We start from the raw sequence: 24,999 nt of genomic DNA on the forward strand, positions 1-24,999 counted from the left end.
ACTGTACGCTCACTTTTTTTCCTGCTTGAAAGCAAATTTCCAGCAAAGTCTGAAGCCTGGACAAGAGCCCCTACTTTGTGTCCAACTACAGTAAAATCAGGTCGCCCTGCTTAAACCGTAGCCTGAATCATCACACTGTGACATAACAGCTGCCACACATCCAGAGGAAGGTTATTTTGCCACGTTTCAACTTCACTGAGAGATTTGGGTTGAAGAGGGAGGGTGGGAATAAGAGCATAAGGGATAAGGGCTGGAGATGGATCGCTGACCAAGCCAGTGACGCCTTATAATCCCAGGCTGCAATCTAAGCCAACAGCTGTTTGAGACACGATGACCTAAATATTATCCAATGCATTCAGCGACTAATAGGTTTTGCCTCACTCACCAACGTGTGAACCAAAGTCAAGGTTTTTTTTCTGCATTCGGCTCAAGAGAAAGTCACAGAATAAACCTGACAAAATAACAATGAGCATTTAACAGTTCATTACTTTAATATGCCTTTAATGTGGTCAGTTGAAGTTGAACTCTTCAAATCCATTTGTTCTTCCTGGCCATGATATCATGAAGTGTACATTTGAGTAAAGATGTTATTTCAGGAATTCTTTTAATGCTCTGATATGTGCCACCTGCTCATCTTTTATCATGTTCAGCCGATTTCCTTTGGGCAGTGGCTAAGCACACTGCCACTCTGAATTCAATGAAGTTTGTTTGATGAAACCATTTGGCTGTGCAGAGCCCTTGTAACCCCTTAGCAACTCATCACCATGTATATTAGACACACGCTCTTGGAAGGCACTTAAGCCTCAATCGCTGTGAGGAGTAAGGACCGTGAAATTGTGCTCTCAAAACTCCAGCTGATGTTATATTGTGGCTCTCCTCGTGGCTCTGTGTGTTTAAATCAAGCTTATTTTCACCCCATTATTCTGTTTTAACGTTCAAACGGGAAAGTGACCTCTTGCTATTTTGAATTAAAAACTCCATATGTCAGAAGAATCCGAATCAGGATGACACTAACTGACTTAGCCGCTCATTTTAGAAATAATATTCCGAACTCTCTATTATACACAGGTTAAAAATCATACATAGTGGCTCTAATAGATCCATACACCTCACATGTAATTGGTTAGATGCCCTTTAGCACATTGCAGAGAAAAAGTATTAATTGGAGTATTAATTAAGGTCTTGGCATCATTCTGGTTGGGTATTTGACAACTCTTCTCATAGAAGAATGGTTTAACTGTTAGTCCAGCAGGCAAAAGTAGAGTTTTACAGCTTTACGTCATGGACTATTTGTGCAAATTAACACGAATAATATTTAAATGAATCAGGGTGAAGCTTTAAACCTAGAAACATTGAACAAACAACAAGCATAGTGGTGGTATCATCATGCTGAGGGTTCGTTTTGACTGTAGCGCTGGTGTATTGCATAAAGTGTTTGGTATAATGATAGTCGTCGAACAGGAAAATTATCAAAAACAATTAACAGGGTGTAAAAAAGTTAAACCGGGTTAAAATTAGCTTTTGAGAACCTTTACCCTCAACTGAATTGAAAAATTATGCACTATGCTTGAAGGTCGTGTCTGAGCCAAAAAACTAATTAATATAGATAAGCTCTTATTTCAGATGAGGAGCATTGGTCCAATATTCAGCCGGAACTTCTAAAAGCTGGTAAAGGCCACTTACCATGTATGTGAATTAGGGAAAATCCAGCTTAAACACAAACTGATGCTCCTAATTAATATTTTAAAGATTTATTGAAGTTGTATTTTGCATCATAATTTTACCCTGGATAATGAACGGTTCAAATGAATCATTAAAAAGCCAGAATTATTATTCAGATACGTGATGATTATAAACCTCTGACACTCTTTGCATTCATATCAACTTTTTCTAGCTAAAGACAAAAATAGTAACACTCAAATTAAAACCCAGCACATATTATAGTCAGTCAGAGTGAGCAGGAGTGTTTTATTTCACATCTTTTATACCCTGTTTACACCAATTTCATATATGTTCATTGCATAATAGTTTATATACTAATATAAATTTGGTTTTCTCTTGTAAACATGTGGAGAGTATTTACATTTTTTCTCTGCATTTTAAGGATTTTTCCTTTATTTCTCTTCTGCAAATGTCAAAAGTACTTAAAAATATTCCAAACTGTGTCCATATTAAATAAAACAACTTCAAAAAGCAATCAAATCTCTAGTACAAAATAGATATATGTATGTATTCAAAACACATTCAGACTAAGGCTTTAATGTAGCAAGCATTCTAAAAATATATATCTAGCAAATGCATTTAGATCCCATGTTAGAGTTGAATTATCTCAGCACATAAGACGCTTATCAGTAAAAGTTTCAAAGACATGATTCCAGTATATGTTCATCCTCCGATGCAGAAAGAGATAAATGTGCTTCCTGTGTTGCTGCGCTGGGAGCAAATGTCTCTTTACGTCTTCTGCTGTCTAGAGTATCAAACTAAAAATGCATCAACAAAAATAAAATATTGGGCCTCCATTTAAAAGCAATAAATATTAGAAAATAAATTATCTCAAAAATGTTAGTGTCTCAGATTCTCTGAGTGGATCTCTGACTTAGCACTGAGTAATAAAGCTCTCACAGTAGTGTTTAAGGAAATAGTCTTAGCATGTTTGGTCCACAAACCTCCAGTCAAAATATTCTAGCTTTGAGACCTGTCTAGGTTTCGTAAGGATTAAAATGACATTCCCTGAGGTGATTGGATTATTTCTTTTTCCCAGCTGCAATATGTCTCCTAGTAACAGCCTCCAGCCTCTTCCTCTCAGCTTCCTCTGCCCTTCTTCTCTCTTCTTTGAGCTCCTTGTAGCGCCACTTGGGGATCTGAAGCAGGTTTCCTCCTCCATCTTTGGCGCTGCTTTTTCTCCTGATCTGTTCCGGTTCATAGGTGGAAGGGGGGGCCTTTGAAATCCTGACCTTTGGGATGCTTAAGCCCGGCCTGACGCTACTCCTCCTCAGCACCATGTGCAGCGGCAGCAGACTTGTTCTTCGCAGCTCTAGGGCTTGGTTGTGAGCAACAACGCCCAAGCTGGAGCTCCTGTTTCTAGGCACAGATCTCTGGACTTGAAGGCTGGACCGCCGGTTGTCAGAGTTCTTTGCTACCAAAGTGACCCGTGAGTTTTCAAAAAGTTTGAGGTGGCTTTCCACCCTGTCGGGGTTGGCGCACAGAAGCTCTTTGGCACGCTGCTTGCGGATAATCTCTGGAACTGCATAACGACGTTTGCCCACACTTGGAGGACTGTCAGGACACACCTATAAAAAAATAAAAAAAAAATAAACATTTTCTGATAAGCAAAAATAGCTGCATTTAAGTAGAGTGTAACTGTAGCAGCAATTCTCATAGTTCTGGATGTTCTTTTTAGAGAATTGGAAACAAGGCTCAATTATTCTTTTGTATTTTCCAGTACCATTAATCCTGCATGGATAAACTGCTTATCTGATAATGAAGGAATTAGTTATTTCCTGTTATTAATAAGAACAGAGAATTTATTGATAGAACAGAAAGATAAATTAATGCAATAGTTATCCTTTGAAATCTAATTACCTCAATTCTTAACACGGGCAGCAGGAAAACAGCAATTTAGAGGGCATACGATATATGCTTCTGCAACGTGAGTTAATAGCTCCACTTATCACCTTCCCAATAGTGCCTCTGCAAAAGTATTAATAGCCCTTGAACTTTTTCTTATTTCGTAAATTGCAATAGCAAGCCTTGGTGAATTACAGGGGGAATTTATGCGACAGCCCAACGCAAAGTAGCACATTAATATAACAAGGAAAGAAAAGGATTAATCCTTTCAAGATCAGTTTACAAATAAAGTGTAGTAGAAGGTTTTTGTGTCTTTTGAGTCCCTTCACATTTCTAAACTTCCAGAAATTGACATTTCTGCTATCCATATCAAGCTCAAGATTGAGCTTGGATCCTATCTGATCAGAGATTTGTTATCAACAGCTTTGCTGTATCTCCGACATGACTTTTGCAAAACTATAAATGGGACTTTTTAAGGTTCTTACCAATATCTTAATATTTATCTTCTCAAGAAATTCCCCTGTCAGAGCTGGGAAACTGCAGCTCCTCCAGTTACCATGGGCCTCTTGGCTGCATCACTGATTTATCCTCTCCTTGCCTGGCCTTTCAGTTTGTCTCAATTGATTATTGGTATTGCTGCATTCTTTTCATTCCTGGATCAACAATTGAGCAGTGCTCCAAAAGATAGGTTAGGATATTGTATTATGAACCAATCCAATGTTAAACTTCATCACAAACATACCTCTCTGCTGTGTTCAATACAAATGTAAGATAATTATTTTATATTTCTACAAGTAAAAATCCTCCAAACGACGAATCATTGTCCATCCACTTCACAATTATACACTGCACTGTGTTGGTCTATTATATTCAACTCCAATAGAATACAGTGACAGTTGCTGTAGTAACAAAATGTGGGAAATAAAGAGGGTGAACACTTTTGAAATACATTGTAAACCCCTCAATCCATAGGTTTTGTCATCATTTGTAAAGTAAAGAGACTAATATAGTGAAGATTGTTTGCAAAAGGCATAGAAAGAATACATGTAGAGCAGATGTACTCACAGTACGGCAGGCCACAGCGATAAAAGGGCTTCTCATGGCAGTAGTAACAGACACCATGTGGTCGATAACGCCTTCCTCCTCAGGGTTGGTGACATTTGCGATGTTGAAGATGTTGCGCACAGTGTCCGAGAGGCGCTTGAGACATCCGCGAGGCTCCTGGGCTTTAGCGACCAGAGATGCCAGCGGGGGCCACTCAAGACTAAAGGGAGTAAGTTTTATTAAAATAATAATATTTTCTGCATTCAAATAATACTCTGATCTAAACACTATGGGAGATTTTTGCAATATAGACACACAATCTAAGTTTTACCTGTATGTATCAGAGTATTGGAAAGGATAGGGACGCTCCATCAGACGTGTCATCACCCAGGCAGTTTCATAACGAGCCGTAAACAATGCCCATTCCCTGGCAGTCAGGTTCCGACCAAAGTCCCTTGCATCAAGGGAAGCCCCTGATAGACGTAGAGAAAGAAAAGACAAAACATCAGTGGAGAGTATAGAGTACATAACCTTGTTGCAATGACAAACTTCAGTGTATTAAATTTGTGTAGAGGAAACCTTCTACAGCACACGTGCTTGAACAAAACCTCCCAAAAGTAAAACATGGAGATGGCAGCATGATGCTGTGATGTTTTATTTTATTTTTTACAAGGTAAATGAAAGCTAGTCAAAGCCAGCTGTGTGGTGGATGGATAAAGATTCTGCTACAGACTTGGTAATGGAGTTGGTGCCACTAAGGTCTAGTTCTGATGGTCAACATTTCTGTTGTCCATTTACCTTTAAAGTAGGAATGGATTTGTGAGGGTTGCACCCAACACAAAATGCTACCATGTTCCCTTTGCTGGTCCTAAATCAGTAGGAAATACAAATTTCTGTGCTCAGTGGTAACCTGAATAAAATTATATCATAAAGAACATATTAGAAAATACAGAATCTCCCTTACAAGATAAGAATACTACAGTCCTTACATTGGCCATGGTTCCATACAACTGCAATGCAACTTTTAAGCGAGCTTTTAAAAGTAAAAAGGAAACATGGAAATGTTTCCATTTGGTTTAAATCAAACTAACCGAGCAGCACAAAGCATAATGTAGTCATATGTTGTCTACATTACATTTCCATGCAGGGCTGTGATAAACAAGAAGTAGAAGCTGCAATCTAGCAATGACCACAGATCAGTAATGAAGGAAAGTTTCAATAACTGTTTTGCAGTTAGGTAAGCTGTTCTTTCTTTAACATGTCAGCCAGTTAGCAGGCTGGTGAAGATTCTCAGTCATCCAGGGCATGGCTTAGAAATTTGCAAATTTAACAGAAAGAACAGGTCCACCCCTTAGTAATCGGGAGTCGTTGAGGTCAGTATCGGGTATTGCAGGCTAACAAAGACCTCAACGACTCCCCATTACTAAGGGGTAGACCTGTTTTTCAAGTTTAATTTGCATGTTACATAAGCCATAAAAAGGCTTTGTTGGGCTACTCTATAAAGCTTAGAACTAAACACTATTCCTGACATTTTAAATTGAAAAAGCTTCCTGGATGGGAAGCAAAACGTCTTCAAACTTGGAAATCAAAGTCCAGTGGGGTTTTTTTGTAAAATTTTTGTAACTTTCTTAGAATATCAGTTTGTAATGGGGATGTTGCCTACAAGCCAGGTCTATGTGCATAACTTCTTCTTTGCGAGTTTTTTTCAAATTTTGCTGATTCCATAAAATTTTTCCGATGCAAAAAAATTTAAACTTGCTGCTACCCAGATTGCTATAGGATATCCTTACAGCCATCACATTCTATAATGCCTGAAAGGCTGAAACATAGTGTTGTTAGTCTGATGCCCAGTTCTGTCAGTAACACATTTACCATAACATTTTATGTTCTGCAATTACAGAATAATAGAAAGCGTCACAAACTAAATTTTACCATCGTTACCATCTGAGCTGAACAACACATGGTAACCAGCCTAAATAAAGAAGAGAAGAAGACTGTTATTCTTTGCTGTTCTATATTAGGAGAAGACGATTTTAAAGCACCAGAAAAAGAAGACGGTTTTAATTTAATTTATAGTTTTAAAAACAACAGAAGAAGACGGGTAACCAGCTTCAAGTGGCTATATTTTAAATATGTCACCGAAATGACAAGTGCACAGCAACCTTAAGCTAGAGGCTAAACAAGCAGTTACCTGCAAGATGTCAAAAGATGACAGCACGAGTAAATCTGAACAATGAAATTTGGATTTCTCCAGATCAGGTCAGGATGTTTGACACAGGAGAATCAATGGCGTAACGACACAAAAATAAGCAACATTATCTGGGTGGGCCCCATATAAAGTACAATGCGTGATAAAGGTTCAAGATATGGCGACAGTTCCATAAATCGGCCAAGAAGATACAATGATGCAATTCTCAGCAGTATATGATCACACATCACACGCGGAAAAATGGAACCATTGGTGACAGCGCACCACCACATGTTACAGACATCCCAAATTCCAAAAACTAATTTCAGGGAGATTATCGCAAAGTTAAAAGTACCAATGTCTGCTTTGCTATTGGTGTTGTGTTTAAACAGCTCACCATCATGTTGAAATCTAGCATATGTTGTGGTATAAATACACCGGTCCAGTCAGTCACTTCAGTATCAGGTGGGTTAAGAGGAATTTTTTCGCACCATTACATCTGCAAAGAGACGTCCTAGTCTACATTTGCGTAGGGGGACTACCAGGTGTCAGTGATGGGGTCCCTAAGACGTTGTCGGCCCCTAAGCAACTGCAGTCTCTGCTTACCGATATTTACGGCATAAAGGAGAATTGAAGAGGTTGGTGACTGAGTAATTTGTAGAGGATAGGCTAAGTCCTCCTACAGCTGAGCAACATTTCAAAAGCTCGTCAGCAAAATCCTTGTTCGACCAAGTGACAAGGTAAAAAACTATCTCTAATAACTGTTGTTAAGGTATAAACACAGATAGTTCATTTAACAGTTATAGTATAAACTACCGTCATGTTTGATTTAATGGAAATGGGACTTTTTGGTTCTACATCTTTTATGGTAAACAAGAAACATGATGGTAAATGGCCAGTAATTATATAGCGCTGACAGAGGAGTGGCTGCCTTACACAGGCGCACCGGGCCCTCTGACCACCATCAGTAAGCAATGCAGGTGAATTGTCTTGCCCAAGAACATGACGACACTGTAAGCCTGAGCCGAGGCTTGAACCAACAACAGGGTAAACTCCTACATCCAACATACTCAGTGGCACTATAATCAGTGCAACTCATTTGTCAAACCATACACACCAAAATAATGCAGATTGGTTTTCAATGTAATCAGAAGTGTAGACCTTTAAATTGATTGTTCAATTTAAGAATTAATAATAAACTTCATCCATGTAATCATTGAAATTCTAGTTCTATTTAAAATTCAAATAACGACATCATAGTAACTACATAGTTACTTTAAGTAGTAACGAGTTCATTTCGCTGACAAGTAACTAAGTTAATAGCTCAGTTACTTTTTGGAGAGGTAACTAGTAACTAACTACTTATTTTTTAAGTAATGCAGGCAACTATTAACCCTTTATAGTGCAAGTTACCGTTCTTGATCACTTGCGAACCCTTTACAAATGGAGCCCGCCCCCAGTCCCTCACTGAGGTCTAGAAGCACAAGATCTATATCCAGCCATTCAGCAAAGATACTGCTACATGGCTGTACATCTTATTTTGGCTTTTGACCAATTAGATGAGTCTTTGAATAATAATTACCTACTGTAAATTAAGTTGAAAAAAAAAGTTAACAAGTCAAGAAAAAAAAGGTAAAAAAGTCAAAAAAAAATAAGCCTAGTTAAGCATATTTTGGTTTATAAACCAAAAAAAAATGTAAGTGTCAGTATCAGCATTAATGCCTCAAATGTACCAAAAAGAATTGTGTATTTCACTCCTATTGTGTTTTTCATGAATTTCTTATAGAAGCACTTTTGTTATTTTTCTTAATATATTCTGGCAAGTTAGCCTTTCTTGTTCATTTTTGCCATCAAAATAACCATACAACTATTCCTCTGTCTTGTCCTGGATTCTAATAAAACTGTATATTGATTTTCAAAGTATTTCACTGAGTCCCCTATAAAGGGTTAAAAAGCTACCTTTATAAATGTCTCACAGAGATGATTCAAAGTTGGGCACAAAGAAATGACTAAAATCAAAGTTAGACAGTACAGCGGTTCGCTTGTTATTGTAAGTTTAAAGTTATGATCAAGAATATACTTCTAATTGTATGTGTATCAGAAGAATTTAAAAAAGTAATGTGCATATAGTTTGGCATTTAACATTAAAGTTGATAAATTAATGAACTTTGGACATTTCAAAAGCTTACTGAGTTTTAAAGCAGCAGAATAAGATTGTTCACTTTCCCAGCCATCTAAATGAAGTCTCTAATCATAGCCAATAATCTACAAATCTCAGTGTAATATGTCTCTATCCCGTATGTATATGTATGTAGTATATAGACCATGTTCATTCTGAGCATTTGATCAATTCCACAGGCTGCTCACCTGCCATCATGAGCGAGCGCACACATTCCACTCTGCCCTGCATGGAAGCTTTCATCAGAGCAGTGAAGCCGTGACAGTTTCTTCTCTCTATGTCCAGCCCAGAGTAGTAGTTCAGCAAATAGTTGGTGATCGTTATGTGGCCTTAAAAACAGGAAGGAAAGAGGTTTTGTTTAGGTAAATTTCAGAATAAGCTGAAACTTTAATATTTTCTAAAGAGGCTTAGAAATTACTCGTTCAAGTGGCACTCAAACTCGTCTGCAATGTTTGAACCTACAATCATATGGGTGCTGAGACAACACACTCACCACTTCTGTTCTAGCCAGAGTGGTGCTAAAGCAAACTAGTCTGTGCATTTGTCTGCGTCAGCATCAGTGCCAAAGCGCCCATTTGTTGCATTTGTGAGAGCATGTGTCAGACAACACTGTGACGCAGCCTGACAGCATGGGTGCGTATGTGTGTGGAGCTGAGCCTGTTCTTAATGATAAACCGACCATTTGTGCGTGTTTGTGTCTTTGTGTTACCTGCTTGTGCTGCAGTGATGAGAGCGGTGTTTCCTTCGCTGTCCTGCCAGTTAACATCCAGGTTCGGACACTGAGACAGCGCTATGATGACGTCCACGAAACCTTGGTAACATGCCACCAGCAGCCCTGTCTGAGATGGAAAAAATGACAGGAGTGAGGTAGACAAGGGAGGAGGAAAGACGGTGGAGGAAAACTAAAGGTTAAAATCAGCAAAAATGTAACTAAGTGCTGACCTCTAGGGAGTAGCATGAAGAAAATATAATCAAGGCATTATGAGAGGTAATCGAAAAAGACAAGTGGACCTTTGTGACTCCTCAGAAAAAATAAAGTCCGTAGTTAAAGCTGGCATCTGTTGGGTTTTCATTAAAGGACCCTGAGGACAATGGGAAAAGTACAAAGCGTCTTTACCGCATGCTGATGTGTACTTATCTTTTTTTTTATGCGTCAATGAATGTGTACTTTCTCACATCTGTGTGGACAAATGTGTAAATGTTTGTCTGGGGCAAATTTCTGAGCAGAGTGAGCTGAGAAAACCTTGTAAAACTTGTTCACTTCCAGAAGGTTGGTCGCTTCTGAAAATAGCAGAAAAATGCTTTACTCATCAAACACTTGCATAATCGTAAACCCCTTTAAACAGGCTCCTGTAGAAGAACAATCTGTTGGATTCTACATTGTTGCCTCATTACTAACGGTGTTACAAAACATTAGCATGGTTTGAAAGTCCAAGGCAGGGATGTCCAAACTCCATTCTCAAGGACCGCTGTCCTACAGGTTTGTGATGTTTAGTCTTTAGCAAAGCTGCTTCTGATGATTGCAACTAAGCAAATGCCTGTTATTATTATTATTTTTTTTTATTTATCCTTTATTTAACCAGGTAATACCCATTGAGATTAAAAATCTCTTTTGCAAGGGAGACCTGGCCAAGATAGGCATCAAAATTAAATCACATCATTACATACGTACAAAGACACACACATAAAAGCCAAATATGCACTTACAATAAAATTTCAATTAAAACATTGACATGTGAGGGAGTCTAACTCAAAACATCTAATTCTCAGCTTAAAAGTATTCAAAGGAACCAATTTACTAAGTTTCATGTTATTTTGCAGCAAATTCCATGTAAAGGGAGCAGAGTAAGCAAAGGCCTTTTTACCCAGCTCAGTACTGACACGTGGGACAGAAAACAAGACAACAGCCTGAGAACGGAGAGAGTAATGACCAGTACTTTTTTTCATAAGAAGTGAACATAAATAAGATGGAAGCGCACCAAGAATAGCCTTATATATAAATATATACCAATGACAAAGCCTCCGTGTAGCCAAGGCAGACCACCCTACACGAGAATACAGGTCACAGTGATGGGTGCGAGCTTTACAATTAGTAATAAATCTCAATGATGCGTGATAGGCTGCGTCAATCATCTGCAGGCATTGAGCAGATGAATGCATATATAATATATCACCATAGTCCAGCACAGTTAAAAAAGTGGATGCCACCAACCGTTTTTTTTACATTAAAAGAAAAGCACAGCTTATTTCGAAAGTAAAAACCCAATTTTAGTCTCAACTTTCTCACTAGACAGTGAACATGAGGCTTAAATGATGTTAAACAGCTATTAGTTGAAATCAACTATGCTGAAACATTAAAAAATGTAAAACCTGCAGGACAGCGGCCCTCATAGACAGACTTTGGACATCCCTGGTCCAAGGTAGTAGATTAAGTAATAAGAAAAATATATTTTGACATCTCACAACATCATACCTTTCAGAGTGTAGCTACATATAATAAAAAAAGTGGATTCTGCCTTAAAAAACAAGTGTCATGCAGATAAAAAAAAATAAAAATTCTTTATTATTGATAATCCTGACAATAAGGAGTAAGTCACTGTAGGAAAAGGTTTAAACTGTGTAAAAGTACAAACTGTAGATTACCAGAGACTCTTTACACATTCCTCCAGCAAACTTAATATGGAACCTTAGTGCTTCTCACCTCTTTGTGTAAAAAGTTGACATCTTAGGTTGATGAGCACATAGTGTCTCCTACATTAGTATTTCTAATATTTGACTTAACATACAGTTGGAATTGTTGGAAAAATCATAAAGTCACCCCATTTAAATAAGAAATTAAACAAAACAGGGGCAACGGTTTCCAGCCATAAACTTTAATCTTAGGATTTTATGTAACAAGCAAACAAAAAGTAATAACACATAATTGTGTTGTTTTTTTTCTTTCTTCCAGATGTGCTCAGACTGTCTGCACTTAAAAAAATGATTTCAATTAAAAAAACAAAAGAAATGTGGAAACTGTGTGATTTTTTAATCAGCTCCTTTGAGTTAATAGTCTATAAAACTTCCTTAAACTGCAAACTTGGCTGCAAGCCTTTGGAACTATGCTCTACCAGCTTTGCCCATCTAAAAACCAAATGTTTACACATTCCTCTACAAAAAAACAGCTACATCTATATTCCTTGTTCAGGGCTGTGTTCCTATTGAACGGTGAATTTCTCTCTAAGTTTGTTCAAAGGAAATTGATTAATCAGATATTTCCATTTAACCCTTTAAAGTCAAGTGTATCATATTTGATACATGAGTTTTTGAGACCTCTGCATCAACAGTGTGATTTTTTTTTAAACCTGACTTACATAATTGAAGAAACAACAGAAATGCCCAAATGTATCACAATTTATGCAAACAAATTTTCTTATTTAACTTTTTTTAAAGAGTTCAATGACAATTCTAATTTTGAAAAAGTAGTATTTTCTGTCAATTGTTTCATGGTTCAGGCTTTAAATAATTAAATTTATAAAGGAAAAAGTAAGAAACCCATAGTTTAATTTCACTAATCAATTTCCACAAATGTAAGATAACTTATGTTGGATCATAACATACACTTACAAGAAAATACCCTGATGTTGGCGATTGTAAAAAAAAAAAAAAAAAAAAGAATAACGTCAAAGCATATATAGAGTGTGAGGGTCTGATAAATCAATATGGATTTTTATCAAAAATGTGTGCAAAACTAACTTTGTAGTAATCATTATGAACATTTTCAAATGAGATCCATGAAAAAATCCTCCAGACTCTTTTTTTGTTAAAGGCAAACATGTTATTTCACCTGTAACACAACCTGACCTGTAAACAAGTGAGGATGTCAGTCAGCAGCTGATGTGATAACAGTTATGTTTCCAGCCTGCGGGCAAGGATTCACCCAGCCTCTATGGAGTGACTGCTCGACAGCTTGGAAAAGACATTTACCTACACTGGCACAGTTTCAAGTAATTCTGTTTAGACACTCTTGTCTTATTCTCTTTCATACTTCCTCGCTAACGCACAAACACACATCCCTGGCAGTCCTCCAGCCTCGCTGTGATGTACTTAAACAGCATGTCCTGCAGCATGTCTGGAGCAATCTCAGTCATCGGCCTTCGCTCTGTTTGCCTGCAAATCTCTCTGACGAACAAGCATGTTACCTTCCTTTTTCTCAAGTCTTTCCACTCAGATGATTTTTACTCAGCGAATTACTCCTGTCAGCAGTTTGTGTGCTGAACAGAAAACAACTGGAGGCAACACTCTTATTTGGGCCCACTCCCTCCAGAATAATATAAACCTTCATTTTCTATATACAAAAGCAGAAATATTGTCTGGAAGTCAGAAAATACAGTTTAAACTAAATTTCTTTAAGCATTGTGTAAGAGGATATTTCAGCTCAATTTTCTACCAGCTTTAAATCAGACTACGCTGTTTTTTAAAGTATTTTTATTGATCAAAATACGCATGTCAAAATATGATTTATCCTTATGCATCTGGATACAGTGATAAAGACGATATACTGCAATTTTTATTGTATATCTCTGGAAAACCTCCAAATGGCAACCTACAAACTTGACATAATAAACCAATTCTGTTAACACAAAATGCCAAGTTCCAGCAAAGTATTGTGAGAAGCTTGTGGATTGACCAATGTCATACAGTTTAAAGGCAGCTAAACTGGATATAGAGGAAGTGTATATAGGCTTGTGAATTTAAATTAAGTAAAATTATATTTGGCTGCACGGTGGTGCAGTTTGAAGCACTGTTGCCTTGTAAGACCAATGCTCTGGGTTTAATTCCTGGCTGAACAGGTGAAGTTTAGTTTAGTATTTATAGTCACAGAGCAATAAAGTGAAGTTGTTATAAAGCATTTGTATATGTCCCATTTCCAATCTATATTTGCCAAAGAACAGAGCTAATTACTTCAAAGAAATTAGCTAAAAAACATTTTGTGGGGGTCGTTTGGTCTAATGCGGTCCTTTAGCATACTGAAGAGGCCACTATGCTGAGCAATTTGGAGGTTGGGCAGCCAGATTATAGTAGATAGATGGCCTGGACTGAAGAAATGAAACTGAGTTCAGCCGGACAAACACATGCAAAACATTTCTAAAGGCAGCCTTAGTATCCAGCAAGCATGGACGGTGTATTGAGGTTTCAGAGACAGAACTCTCATTTAATACTAGTGAGAACAAAGCTGAAAGAACCAGTCTAGATTGGAAAAATGTTTGTCATTTACATAAATCATGAATACATATAAGCCTGGAGCTAGGACTTACGTAGAGGGTTGGTGAAAACAGGAGGCAGGTGATTTGCAAGAACAAAAAGTCAAAGTGGCAGCACACAGGACTAATTTTACTACTCTACTGTAACATTTATAGCATTGTAAGGAACTAAAGAAATAAAATACGGTACATAATAAATTTAAATGGTGCCCTGCAATTGACTGGTAACCTGTTCCTCCCTTTTGTCTGACTGAAGAACAAGCCATAGAAGATAGATAGATTGCGCGATATCTAACAATTTCCCAACCGATATTCATCAATAGAACATATTCACCCTAACGCAACTTATAAAACTGACTTAATAGAGATTTTTTTTTTTACTGTTACGATTTAGGATTAAAGAGTAGATTGTATGCAAGAAGACATATATATATATATTTTTATTGAATCAAGCCAGTTTGTAGTAATATTGCAAAACGAGATGCTATATGCAGGGGGGCCGCCAGGAATTTGGGGCCCCATGAAAGACATTGATATTGCCCACCAAAAAAAAAAAAAAGAAAATTACGCAAGCTTTAAAACTCCTACAAAGATGCACTGAAGAGTATCATTTAAAATGTCAATGTAATTTTTATTGAAATATTACTACAAAGGAAAATTATCAGAACATGAAAAAGTTAAATATACATTAAACTTTAAATTTACATCCTTTTATTTACGTACAGATTATTTTTCATTAATCTGTACGTGTAATGACAAAACATGTATATTTTCTGTGGCTTCTTCAAGCGGCTCATGAGAATGATCAAGATTTATAGATGTCTTTTAATGGTTGTAATTTAATCTGATTATAAAAATCTAACTAAACTGTTTTAATATCGACACAGATTTTATTTACAGGCTGCTGGAGGCTACCCAATGCACCTCAGCTGTCCAGGATACAGTATAGTCAGCTGAGGCCATTTAATTTTATAGTTATCAATATTTAAAAAAAAGTTATGTTTATATATATGTATATATATATATATATATATATATATATATATATATATATATATATATATATATATATATATATATAAATGGGGGGGTGGGAGGTGTTGTGGAAACAGGGCTGCTGGTGGATCCTCTGTTTACATGATGAATAACTTGCTAAGCATCTAATAGCGTGTTTGGTAAATGTAAACTCTCAGCCCTTGTGTAATTCACCGAACACACAATAGGCTCAATAAATGCTGAATTAATCCTGGTTTTATTTTTATTTTTTAAACAAAACACAACAAAATGATAAAAAACTTGCAATCCTGCTGCTTTTCAGACAGCACCCAGCTGGGTGGCATCAATAATGTTGTAATTCCCTCCGACATTGAGGGAGAATAACCACATATTTGTATGCAGCAGATAGCATTCTTATTTTACTTAACAGGTTAATAATCTGTTGTTAATTTGAACTATTCCAATAACAAACCTTTCTGAGAAAAAAACAAAAGGAGGGAAAACTCGGTCCCGGTATTGGATGCCTTCTCCCTCTCTCCTCTTGCTCCTTCCTTTCCATTCCTTTTTGAAACCCAGATTTTGATACCCAGACTTTTAAATAAATGTATGCTTTGTTTCACTGTCTATTGCTGAAAAATGATTGAGAACATGATGATTATTTATTTGACAGATTTTATTGATTTATTTTATGGATTTGTTTTTATATTTGAACAAATCTTTTCTTGTTTCGGGGCCCCCCTTCAGTCAAGGGCCCTTAGAATCGTCACCTCCAACCCCCCCCAATATGGTCCCTTTGGCTATTAGACCCCAACAAAAAATAAAATAAAATTAATGTATCCCCTATTCTTTCATTTGTTTTAAATAAATCTATCTAGTATTGCAATAAAAAAATAAAAAAGGAACTGTTTTCAATTTCTCGACATTATTCTATGAAACAAGATTAAAAAAATAAAAACGGTTGTTTGTCTTATTTTCACTTTTGGTTCAAAACCGAAGAACGAATGATACACGGATGCTAGAAATGATCAATTTAGCTTACCAAGTTAGATAGATAGAGGGATGATAACACCAAATACTATAGTGCTAAAAGTTGACACTTCAAAACACAATCACTAAAGGATAAAAGTCTGTCTTCCACAGATATGCATGACTAGACACAACAGATCTAAAACAAGTTCACATCATAAAGCTCTGCTGAAGCCCATTTTCTGACTGAAAAAATTTATTAATGACTAACTGAAGTAACTTTCTTAAACCACATTCTAACCAAATTGAAGAACTACTTTATATCAAGCCACTGTGAAACTGCAACAGTTTTGGTTACAAATATTTCCAGTATCAGAATTGGCTTTATTCCCAAAGTTTGTGTTTGCATTTGACTCCAGTTCTACCTAACTTACAAATATTGAAAACGGGAATATACAAATTAAAAAGAGGAAGTCAAGTTTGATGTAGCGCAAATGTGTATTTATCGATCTTGGAGTTTCTTGGTTTTCCTGTTAAGTGTTGATCCAACAGCCTTGCAGAGGAAATGTCTCCATAATGACTTTTGTTGTTGTTTTTTTGCTAATGACGCTCTGTAATGCAGGCCTCAGGACTGAACCATTTGTGTCCAGGATGTATAGCATTTACAGAGATGTTAGCTGCCTTTTCTTTGCCAAGAAAACTGTTCAAATACTGGAAGGAAGTAAGATCAGTCTTTTTGATCCTCTCTCCAAATCTCATTGTTTATTGCAGTTTAGTTTGTCATATTTTGTGGTTTAGGCTAATAAGACAGTGATATATTTCCCATACAACTGAACAAACAATGTAAAAGATGACCAGTAGCTCCTGTGGACGGTTGCATTTGGGTTGCTGCAGGAAGTACAGTCTCTGGTGGTTCCTAAGAACTGGGAGTCATCTACAGTAGAAACAATCGATGTGTGGGTATTCAGGGGATGCATCCCTCAAAGACCATTACTAAGTCGATTATGTCACAGTATGGTGACAAAGTCAGTCCGAATTTATGACTCAACCCTTCTTTTTCCTATATTGATGGATGGGTCCAATGTATCTTTCATGGCCCATCATTACCCTTATTCATTGCTGCTCTAAGCAGATTGTCAAGCTGGGGGTGCCAATGCCAGCTTCCAGCACCCAAGGGGTTTTCCCCTTCCTTTCTTGCAGAAGACAGATAAAGATTGAACACATTTGTAAAGCAATTACAGTAAGGAATATAAATGTTTGGTCTTTTATTTCTTATCTTGCAAGTCAAACTTTAATTTCAGCAAAGCTTGGCTGAACTCAAACTTAAATTACAGAAGTAGCCATTCAAAATGTCCCCACTTTCCTTTAAGGGCTCTTGGCTTGTCCTAACCTGGCGCCCTACAATTCCTTTCTCTTTGTACTAAATACTGTTTCTGTCATGATTTGGGGACATTACGATCTAAACAGAATTGTCACCTCCTGGTCAGACCCTGCAGTGAAAAAAATTATGCATCCGCTTATGGCATTTACTTATTCATATTTAGCTAGTATAACACGATTGCTTTATGTCCTACCCTGCTAACATGAAAAATGTGTGTTAAAGTAACTAAATATGATTAAGTAAATGCCAAAATTGTTGTTTAATTCAGTGTAAGGGTGGAGTCAGGGCAAAAAAATATGCAAGAGGGGGTTTCTCCAGTGGCTGGAAGCTGGAGGGGATTTCGCTGTGAGTTGGAGGGAAGTGGGCTGCCATGCGGCTGGGGGGCTGGGAAGGGCCATTTTGAATGGCTGCTACTGTAGAACAATTTAATTTAACTTTAATGTCTTACAGAGGAGTATATGGGTAATTAATAATTTGCTCATGTCATCATAGATTTTATTATAACTGCTTCAATTCGGACAGTTTTCATTGAATGCCTTGCCATATATATATATAATTTTTTTTTTCAAATTCCTGTATAGCTGTTTGACTTCCCTGTGCTTTACACCTTAAGATGACTTCTGTTTGTTATAGTAAATGACATCGCTTCCTCTGAAATAAAGCCATCTGTTGTGCGCTCTCTAGAAGAACATGAGTCAAACTCCCTCTTACAGCTTCATCTGAGTTTTCCCTGAAGTTGAACTATTTTCCACACCAATGCAATATTTCTGTACCTCCCACATGAAAAACAATTCATTTAATTATCTGTTGAATGATCGCATCAGTTTTTCCAACTAATGTTGCCTTGAACATTTTCTATAAACTCACAACGGCTTATTAACACATGCATGTACCCATGTTACAACTGTTATTGTAAATGGCTTGTACTTTTATACAGTGCTATTTCAAGTCAGAGGACTTGACAAAAGTGTTTTAAACTACATTCAGTCATTCACGCACACACTGACGATTGCAAGCTACATTGTAGCCACAGCTGCTATGGGGCTCACTGACAGAAGCGAGGCTGCTGTACACTCGCACCACCTGGCGCTCTGATTACCATCAGAAGGCAATGCAGGTAAGTTGTCTTATCCAAGGACACAACGACACTGAAAGTCTGAGCCATGGCTTTAATCGACAAGTTGGAGGTTGCAGGGTAAATTCCATCAGCCAACGCCACTGTCGCCCACACTGTTGGGAGTTCTTTGCGCATCAAATAAAAAAAAAAATGATAATCTGAGAAAAAATTTGGATCCAGACAACAATATTTAATTTGTTCTCAACATTTTAGATTCAAAAACTGACTTTTTACATAAAAAATCTGATGGTTCCTACTGAATTCTTTCTACAAAAATAAAGACATTTGTGTTTATAGAGGTGATGCAGAATGAAGTGCAGTCCCAAGTTGAGTATATCATGAAGACCTGTTTGCCTGAGGAACAAACTCTGAGGGCCCAGCAAGAAAACCTGCAATGTCTTTCATATTCTTCAGCACCAGTTCCTCAAATGGTTTCATATTTACAAGAGAAAAAGATCTGTAGTCATTTAGCTTTGTGGTGGCACCTTTTCTTGGGGACTACCGTAGTATGATACCTGAGTGCTTAAAGCACAAAGAATCTTCACACGGCTCCAGATAACGGTTGAAGATTATTATTATAATTTTTTTTTCTTTTTGCTTTTGCCATAGCTTCCCTAATCTCCTTGTTAATTTCCTTCCTGGCATGCAAGAAGACCTAGGCCCCACTGCTATAAGCCTCCTCGTTGTTCCAACTTCACTTCCTCAGATGTGAACCGAGCTGTGGTTTATTACTGCTCTGTGTGTAAAAAGTCTTTGTCTGCTTGAAAACTGTATAAAGACGTGACAGAAAGCACATTTGTACCTTTGGCAGAAGTTTCAAAAACTCTTCAATCAACGGTTTAAGCAGGACTGTATCACTGACCTTGGTTAAGCGGTCCACTTTCTGAAAGTGTAAAATAAATGCAGATGAATTTTTCATAGTGTTGAATGAGATGAAGCACACAGTGATCAGAAAATCTCAAAGTGGCTCTAATGACAGTGAAGTATTTATCGTTAAAAGGTTTCTAAGATTGGTCCAAATCATTTTATCCCTCGTAGCATACATAATTTGCTGTCAATATTTTAGACGTTCGTTGGAGATTTATACTTATGTTAAAATTGCATAAAGAGACTATGTCATTATTCCCAATGTCTGTTATTACATCAGAGAGCTGTTTTTCAGGTTTTGATGTGAAGGTTTGAGGATGGATGTAATAAACGGCTAAAAATCAAAGACATCTCCCTAAAAGAATAAAAGGGTTAACATTTAATCAAAAACTGACACAAGGAGTCCTCTCTGATAATGTGACATTAGTGCCTCCTCCTTTATTATTTAAAATAAAATGTCTTCACTTTTGCTCCAAGAGTGTTTGCCAAGCAACAAAGTTTAGGTTTTTATTTTTTACAAACTATTTGATTCAAATGATAAACTTATTTTAAGATAACTTATTTATTTATGTGTTTAAACAACGTTTGCAACACGATTAACTGTGTTACAGTAGAAGAGCTGTAGTTCTTTACTAGACTGAGCCACCTGTGGACAGAGATGGGAAGTAACGAAGTACAAATACTTCTTAACTGTACTCAAGTAGATTTTTCTGATGTTTTTACTTTACTTTACTACTTATTTTTATGGCGACTTTTTACTTCTACTCCTTACATTTTTACACAAATATCTGTACTTTCTACTCCTTACATTTTAAAAAATTGGCTTGTTACTTTAGTTTTGAATCATTTCAATGGAGTTACCGTTATTATTTTTCCCGTCATCAATACCAAATTCAATTTAATTGGATGGGAATCTACGTTGCATTTGACACACCACTACAAGATGAATCAACAGATTCGGCGGTATTCATTCGCGGCAAATCATTGCAGCTTGGTGGCGGTGGCGTTAGCATAGTAGTATGGATGACGAGATGATTGAAAATGAACACAAGGGAGATCTAGTCCTATTGGCAGACATCCATTTAAAATGTAGGCAACGGCATGAAAAAAGTGGTTTCTACTTTTACTTTTATACTTTAAGTAAATTTATAAGCCTGTACTTCGTTACTTTTACTTGAGTAAAGAAGTTTAATCAGTACTTCCACTTTTACCAGAGTATTTTTTAACACAAGTATCTGTACTTTTACTCAAGTACGGAAAGTGAGTACTTTTGCCATCTCTGCCTGTGGAGCTGGTTTTTAGTTACCTTTTCTAAAATTCAAAGTATTTATGGATCAGTGTTTCTACATTACTCTTGTATGACTGTTTCTATCTAGGCTTAGTGAGCTCTTTTTTTCAGCTCTGCAGAAGTTGAGCCCAGTCTCTTTATCGGTTTGGCAGCTTTAATGTGGCAAATAAATGTCAAAATGTCACAATTTGGTTGGAGGTTTTTTTGAGGACCCAAATCCAGAGGCAGGGACGCTGAGGTGAGTTCTTGCAGATTTAATGGGATAACTAGCAAAAACAGGAATCCAAAAAATCCAACTTAAAAATGTTAAACACAAAGGTATCCAAAAATCCAAAATAAAAATTAAACAAAACCAGAACCACGGAGAAATCAAGGGAAAACAATCACAAGGAGCCAGGGTAAGACAAGGAACCAGCACTGAGGGGCTACAAAGGGAATGTATTTATAGCTGACTGAATAAAGGCAGGACTAACGAGCTGATAAGGAGCAGGTGTGAGTAGAGCTGACGAGGAAGCCAAGGGAATAGAAAACACAAGGGGGCAACAGAGGACAAGCAAAAAAAAACCTAAGAAACTTCAATAAATCCAGAACACACCAATAAAGCTAGAAAACAAAGAAAAACCTGGATAAACATGAAACTGAAAACTTAAGAGAAAACCAACAGAACCGCAACCGTTACACAAAATATGTCAATTCGGGATATTTGTTCTCTGTCGTGCACAAGCATGTTCTTGTGCTAAATGAAAATTTGCTCCTTATTCTTTAATTTAACTTTGACTTCCCCCTCTGGCAGTTAGGAAAAAAAAAACTGAAAAGTTACACCTTCTTATAAGGCGCATGGTTCAAAGCGTGGGAAAAAAGTAGTGGCTTATAGTCTGGAAAATACAGTAGTCGCATCGAGTTCCATCTTTATAACGAATGGGGAAACGGGGAAGTGATGTATACCATAAAGCAGACTGTACATTTGTATTTGTTTTGTATGCTAATCTTACAACCACCGACCAGAAAGTTGCTTAGTACTTGTGAAAGTGATACAGACCCCCTTGGGTCACAACTGCTGTATTGCACACTGCTCTATTTGCACTACCTTGTACATTTTACTTTTTATATTTTTTTATCCATATTTTTATCCTAAGTGTATATATTAGTATATTTTTTGCATGCCTTATACCCCAGTGTTTTTAGAGATTTTTATAATTTTATTTACCTATTTCATATTATATGTTTCATGTTGCACGATTGTACCATAAAAAATTCCTAGTTTGTAAACTCCTTCACTAACAATGGCAATAAACCCGATTCTGATTCTGAACAGAGGTGTCATTCAACTAGTTGTAAATCAATGTATAATCACAAAAATTCAGCTAAAAAAGTTACTTAGTGTTTGTTTAACAGATATAGCTGCTTGTTTTCAACCCCAAAGGAAAACCTTTGCCTTTTAAAAAAAACCTGCCTCTACCTGTCTGAGTGCTGTCTATTTTATGATGTCACCCTATAAAAACACCTTCTGAAGTCTGGGATCTCTTTAAGTAAAAAAAATATTACTACAGCTTAGACATTACTTAAAAAGAGAAGTTGGTGCTCTGTGAAGATTAGCTGCTATAACAGCTACCTAATCTCAGATTTTAGCCAGAATGGATTTGCTCTTCCTCACAACCCCCCAGTGTTTGTTTGCTCTCTTATGTCAATCATTATCATAGACAGATCCCTGTGTGCAATTAGAAGTCAAAACTTTCCCACAAAACAGCAGCGGCGACAATCGTGCTTTAAAGTAGGGATATCCCAATCAAATATTGGTATCTGTAATCAGTCTGGAAACAAACATAAATATTGGAATATATCTGCTCTGAAATCTAAAATCTGCAATACCAACAAGCTGTTAGAAACACCCTGCTTTATGTGCTTATTTTTAAAGCGTATCTAATAATTAGCTAATGATAAATAGATTAGCTGTTCTTATGCTTTTTGTTGTTTTCTGTTAGAATCATTTGCTTAAGCCTTTTCTGACAATCAACACAAAAAAATCAGTAATACAAATTTGCATTATTTGTGATGTTATCGTATCAGGTCAATATAGGTATCTTACAATACTCAAAGCCGTAATACTATTATTGTATCAAAAATGAGAAAGTTATATAAGTACATCCCTGTTTTCCAGTTCATAAAAACATTGAATCCCTGGACTGAATCCATGAAAATCGCAAATGCAATATTGGTTAAAAAATTTTCATTTTCTGGATATTTTATTCTCCTTTTATTTTAATCATAACTCACTCTCTACTACACTTTTAATGTTCCAACATTTGGACGTATGTAATGCAAGTTACAGGAACTCATACATCTTCAAAGTAAGACTTCCTCTTGGGAAATCAGATTAAAGTCATGCTTTTCTCTGCTCAGAGCAGAGCTGTGGACTAGTCAAATTAATTTGACTTAAATCAGACTTGAGTCATGAATTCTATGTCTTTAGACTCCACTTTACAAAATGTAAAGAGATTTGCATGTAGACTTTGACTGTCAGATCAGTAACTCATGATTTCACTTCGACTTTTGCCTTTTGACTTGACAAGACTCGCTACTTTCCCAAAAAACCCAGAGATGAAAAAAATGTGTGAATAGAAAGCTCTGTATCTTTCATTGTGTATATGTGGGTCTCTGTGTATGTGCTGTCAGCACAACATCCAATCAAATAAGATCCACATTGTTTTGATCTGACAGCATCCATCCGATCAAATTAGCAGGACAACCAATGAAGATGAACTGTCAAACAATGTTTCAGTTAGTGAGAAAATGATCAAGTACTCCAATCTCCTGATGTTAGCTCTCTTTGCTCCAGAGCGGGGTACCGTTCACAAACTCTGCCCTGCTCTGGCTGTCTCTCTGTCAGGGTTCTTGCTTTGAGCTCTTGCTACTCCTGGCTGAGCTTCCAAGGTTCTACTTGGGAGATCAGACTGCGGGTAGAGTGCACCAGGGCAGGGTCGGGTCCACTAACTTTGCCCTGCTTTGGCGCGCTCTGTTTGGAGCAGTACAGTGGTAGATCTGGGCCACATACCATGCAGATGGGCTGGGTAGAGGAGGTGGGTCACTCTGGAGCCTAGCCAGGGAGACAGGATGCTAGGCAAATTGCAGCAGAGCTTTGAAGAGGTCAACTTTTGAAACTATGTGAGGAGGGGAAAAAAGTCTATATTTTAACACTAATTTTTAAGGCTACATTAAAACGGCTTTCTTAAAAGACACCTTCAAACCTCTAAAGAGCCTCCCTTACTTCTTCCTAACTCAACATTATTATTTTATGTCTTCCATTATATTGAAAAAAACTTTCTTTCCACTGCACATTAATTATTCATTAATTATTTTCTTACATGGACCCAGGGGCAGACCTAGAGGGGGGCCAAATTGCGCCCACCCCAACACCATCATTGATTTATTGCTCACACTTGGGTGTATTTCACCACATCAGGAACAAGCCGTTCTCCTCTAAAACTGCTGGTAGCAGCAGACAGCCAACTCAGGACTTGACTGTCTCGACTCTGGGCTTGAGGTCAAAGACTTGAGACTTATGACTATATAGTTTTGTTATTATAAAGTCAGTGATTGATTATATCAATTTCTGTGCAGATAACATCCTCTCCACCAGAAGAGTAAGAAGCTTCCCCTATGATTAATTCTGCATCAACAATGATCTCAGAGAACTGCTACAGAAGGGAAATCAGGAGCCTGTGGAAGGGGATTATTAAGGAGTATATAGAAGCAACTTATAAAGCAAGGAGGCTGGATAGCAAGCTCTGGCAGAACAATATCATAGATGTTTTGTAAATGATGAAAAATATCTCAGGGTTCAAGCAGAAGCAGGATCAGACAGATCGAAGTCTGGGCAGAGCCAATGAATGTAACGTATTCTTCAATAGGTTCAGTTTAAAAATGAGTTATACATTCTTCATCGACACATGGGAGCTGGCTTGGAGCTTGTCTGCCTGGCTGTGTGTTTCCTGGACGGGGTCGCATGTGGAGCTGGTTGACAGCTGCCTTTTATATCTCTGCTTCTTTCTTTATGTCTGCTTCTGTCTCTTTGAACCCCAGTCGGCCTCGGCACATGGCCGCTCACACTGAGTCTGCTTCTGCTTGAGGTTCCTTCCTGTTAAAAGGGAGTTTTCCTTCTCGAC

At 37.2% G+C, this 24,999-nt stretch overlaps 1 protein-coding gene across 1 annotated transcript in view; it reads right to left on the reverse strand.

The window, feature by feature from the left end:
- Nucleotides 1-1,956: 1,956 nt before the first annotated feature.
- ankrd33ba (ankyrin repeat domain 33ba) overlaps nucleotides 1,957-24,999 on the reverse strand; it is a 33,809-nt gene continuing 10,766 nt past the window's right edge. Inside the window, exons 2-6 of the mRNA XM_038286724.1 lie at nucleotides 9,688-9,817; nucleotides 9,167-9,307; nucleotides 4,943-5,084; nucleotides 4,633-4,831; nucleotides 1,957-3,290 (exon numbers count right to left, since the gene is read on the reverse strand). Coding sequence (XP_038142652.1) covers nucleotides 2,745-3,290; nucleotides 4,633-4,831; nucleotides 4,943-5,084; nucleotides 9,167-9,307; nucleotides 9,688-9,817 — 1,158 coding nt within the window. The 3' untranslated portion in view covers nucleotides 1,957-2,744. The remainder of the gene's footprint in view (nucleotides 3,291-4,632; nucleotides 4,832-4,942; nucleotides 5,085-9,166; nucleotides 9,308-9,687; nucleotides 9,818-24,999) is intronic.

Source organism: Cyprinodon tularosa, unplaced genomic scaffold, assembly GCF_016077235.1.
Source record: "Cyprinodon tularosa strain WSP-4 unplaced genomic scaffold, ASM1607723v1 ctg23, whole genome shotgun sequence".
Lineage (NCBI taxonomy): Eukaryota > Metazoa > Chordata > Actinopteri > Cyprinodontiformes > Cyprinodontidae > Cyprinodon > Cyprinodon tularosa.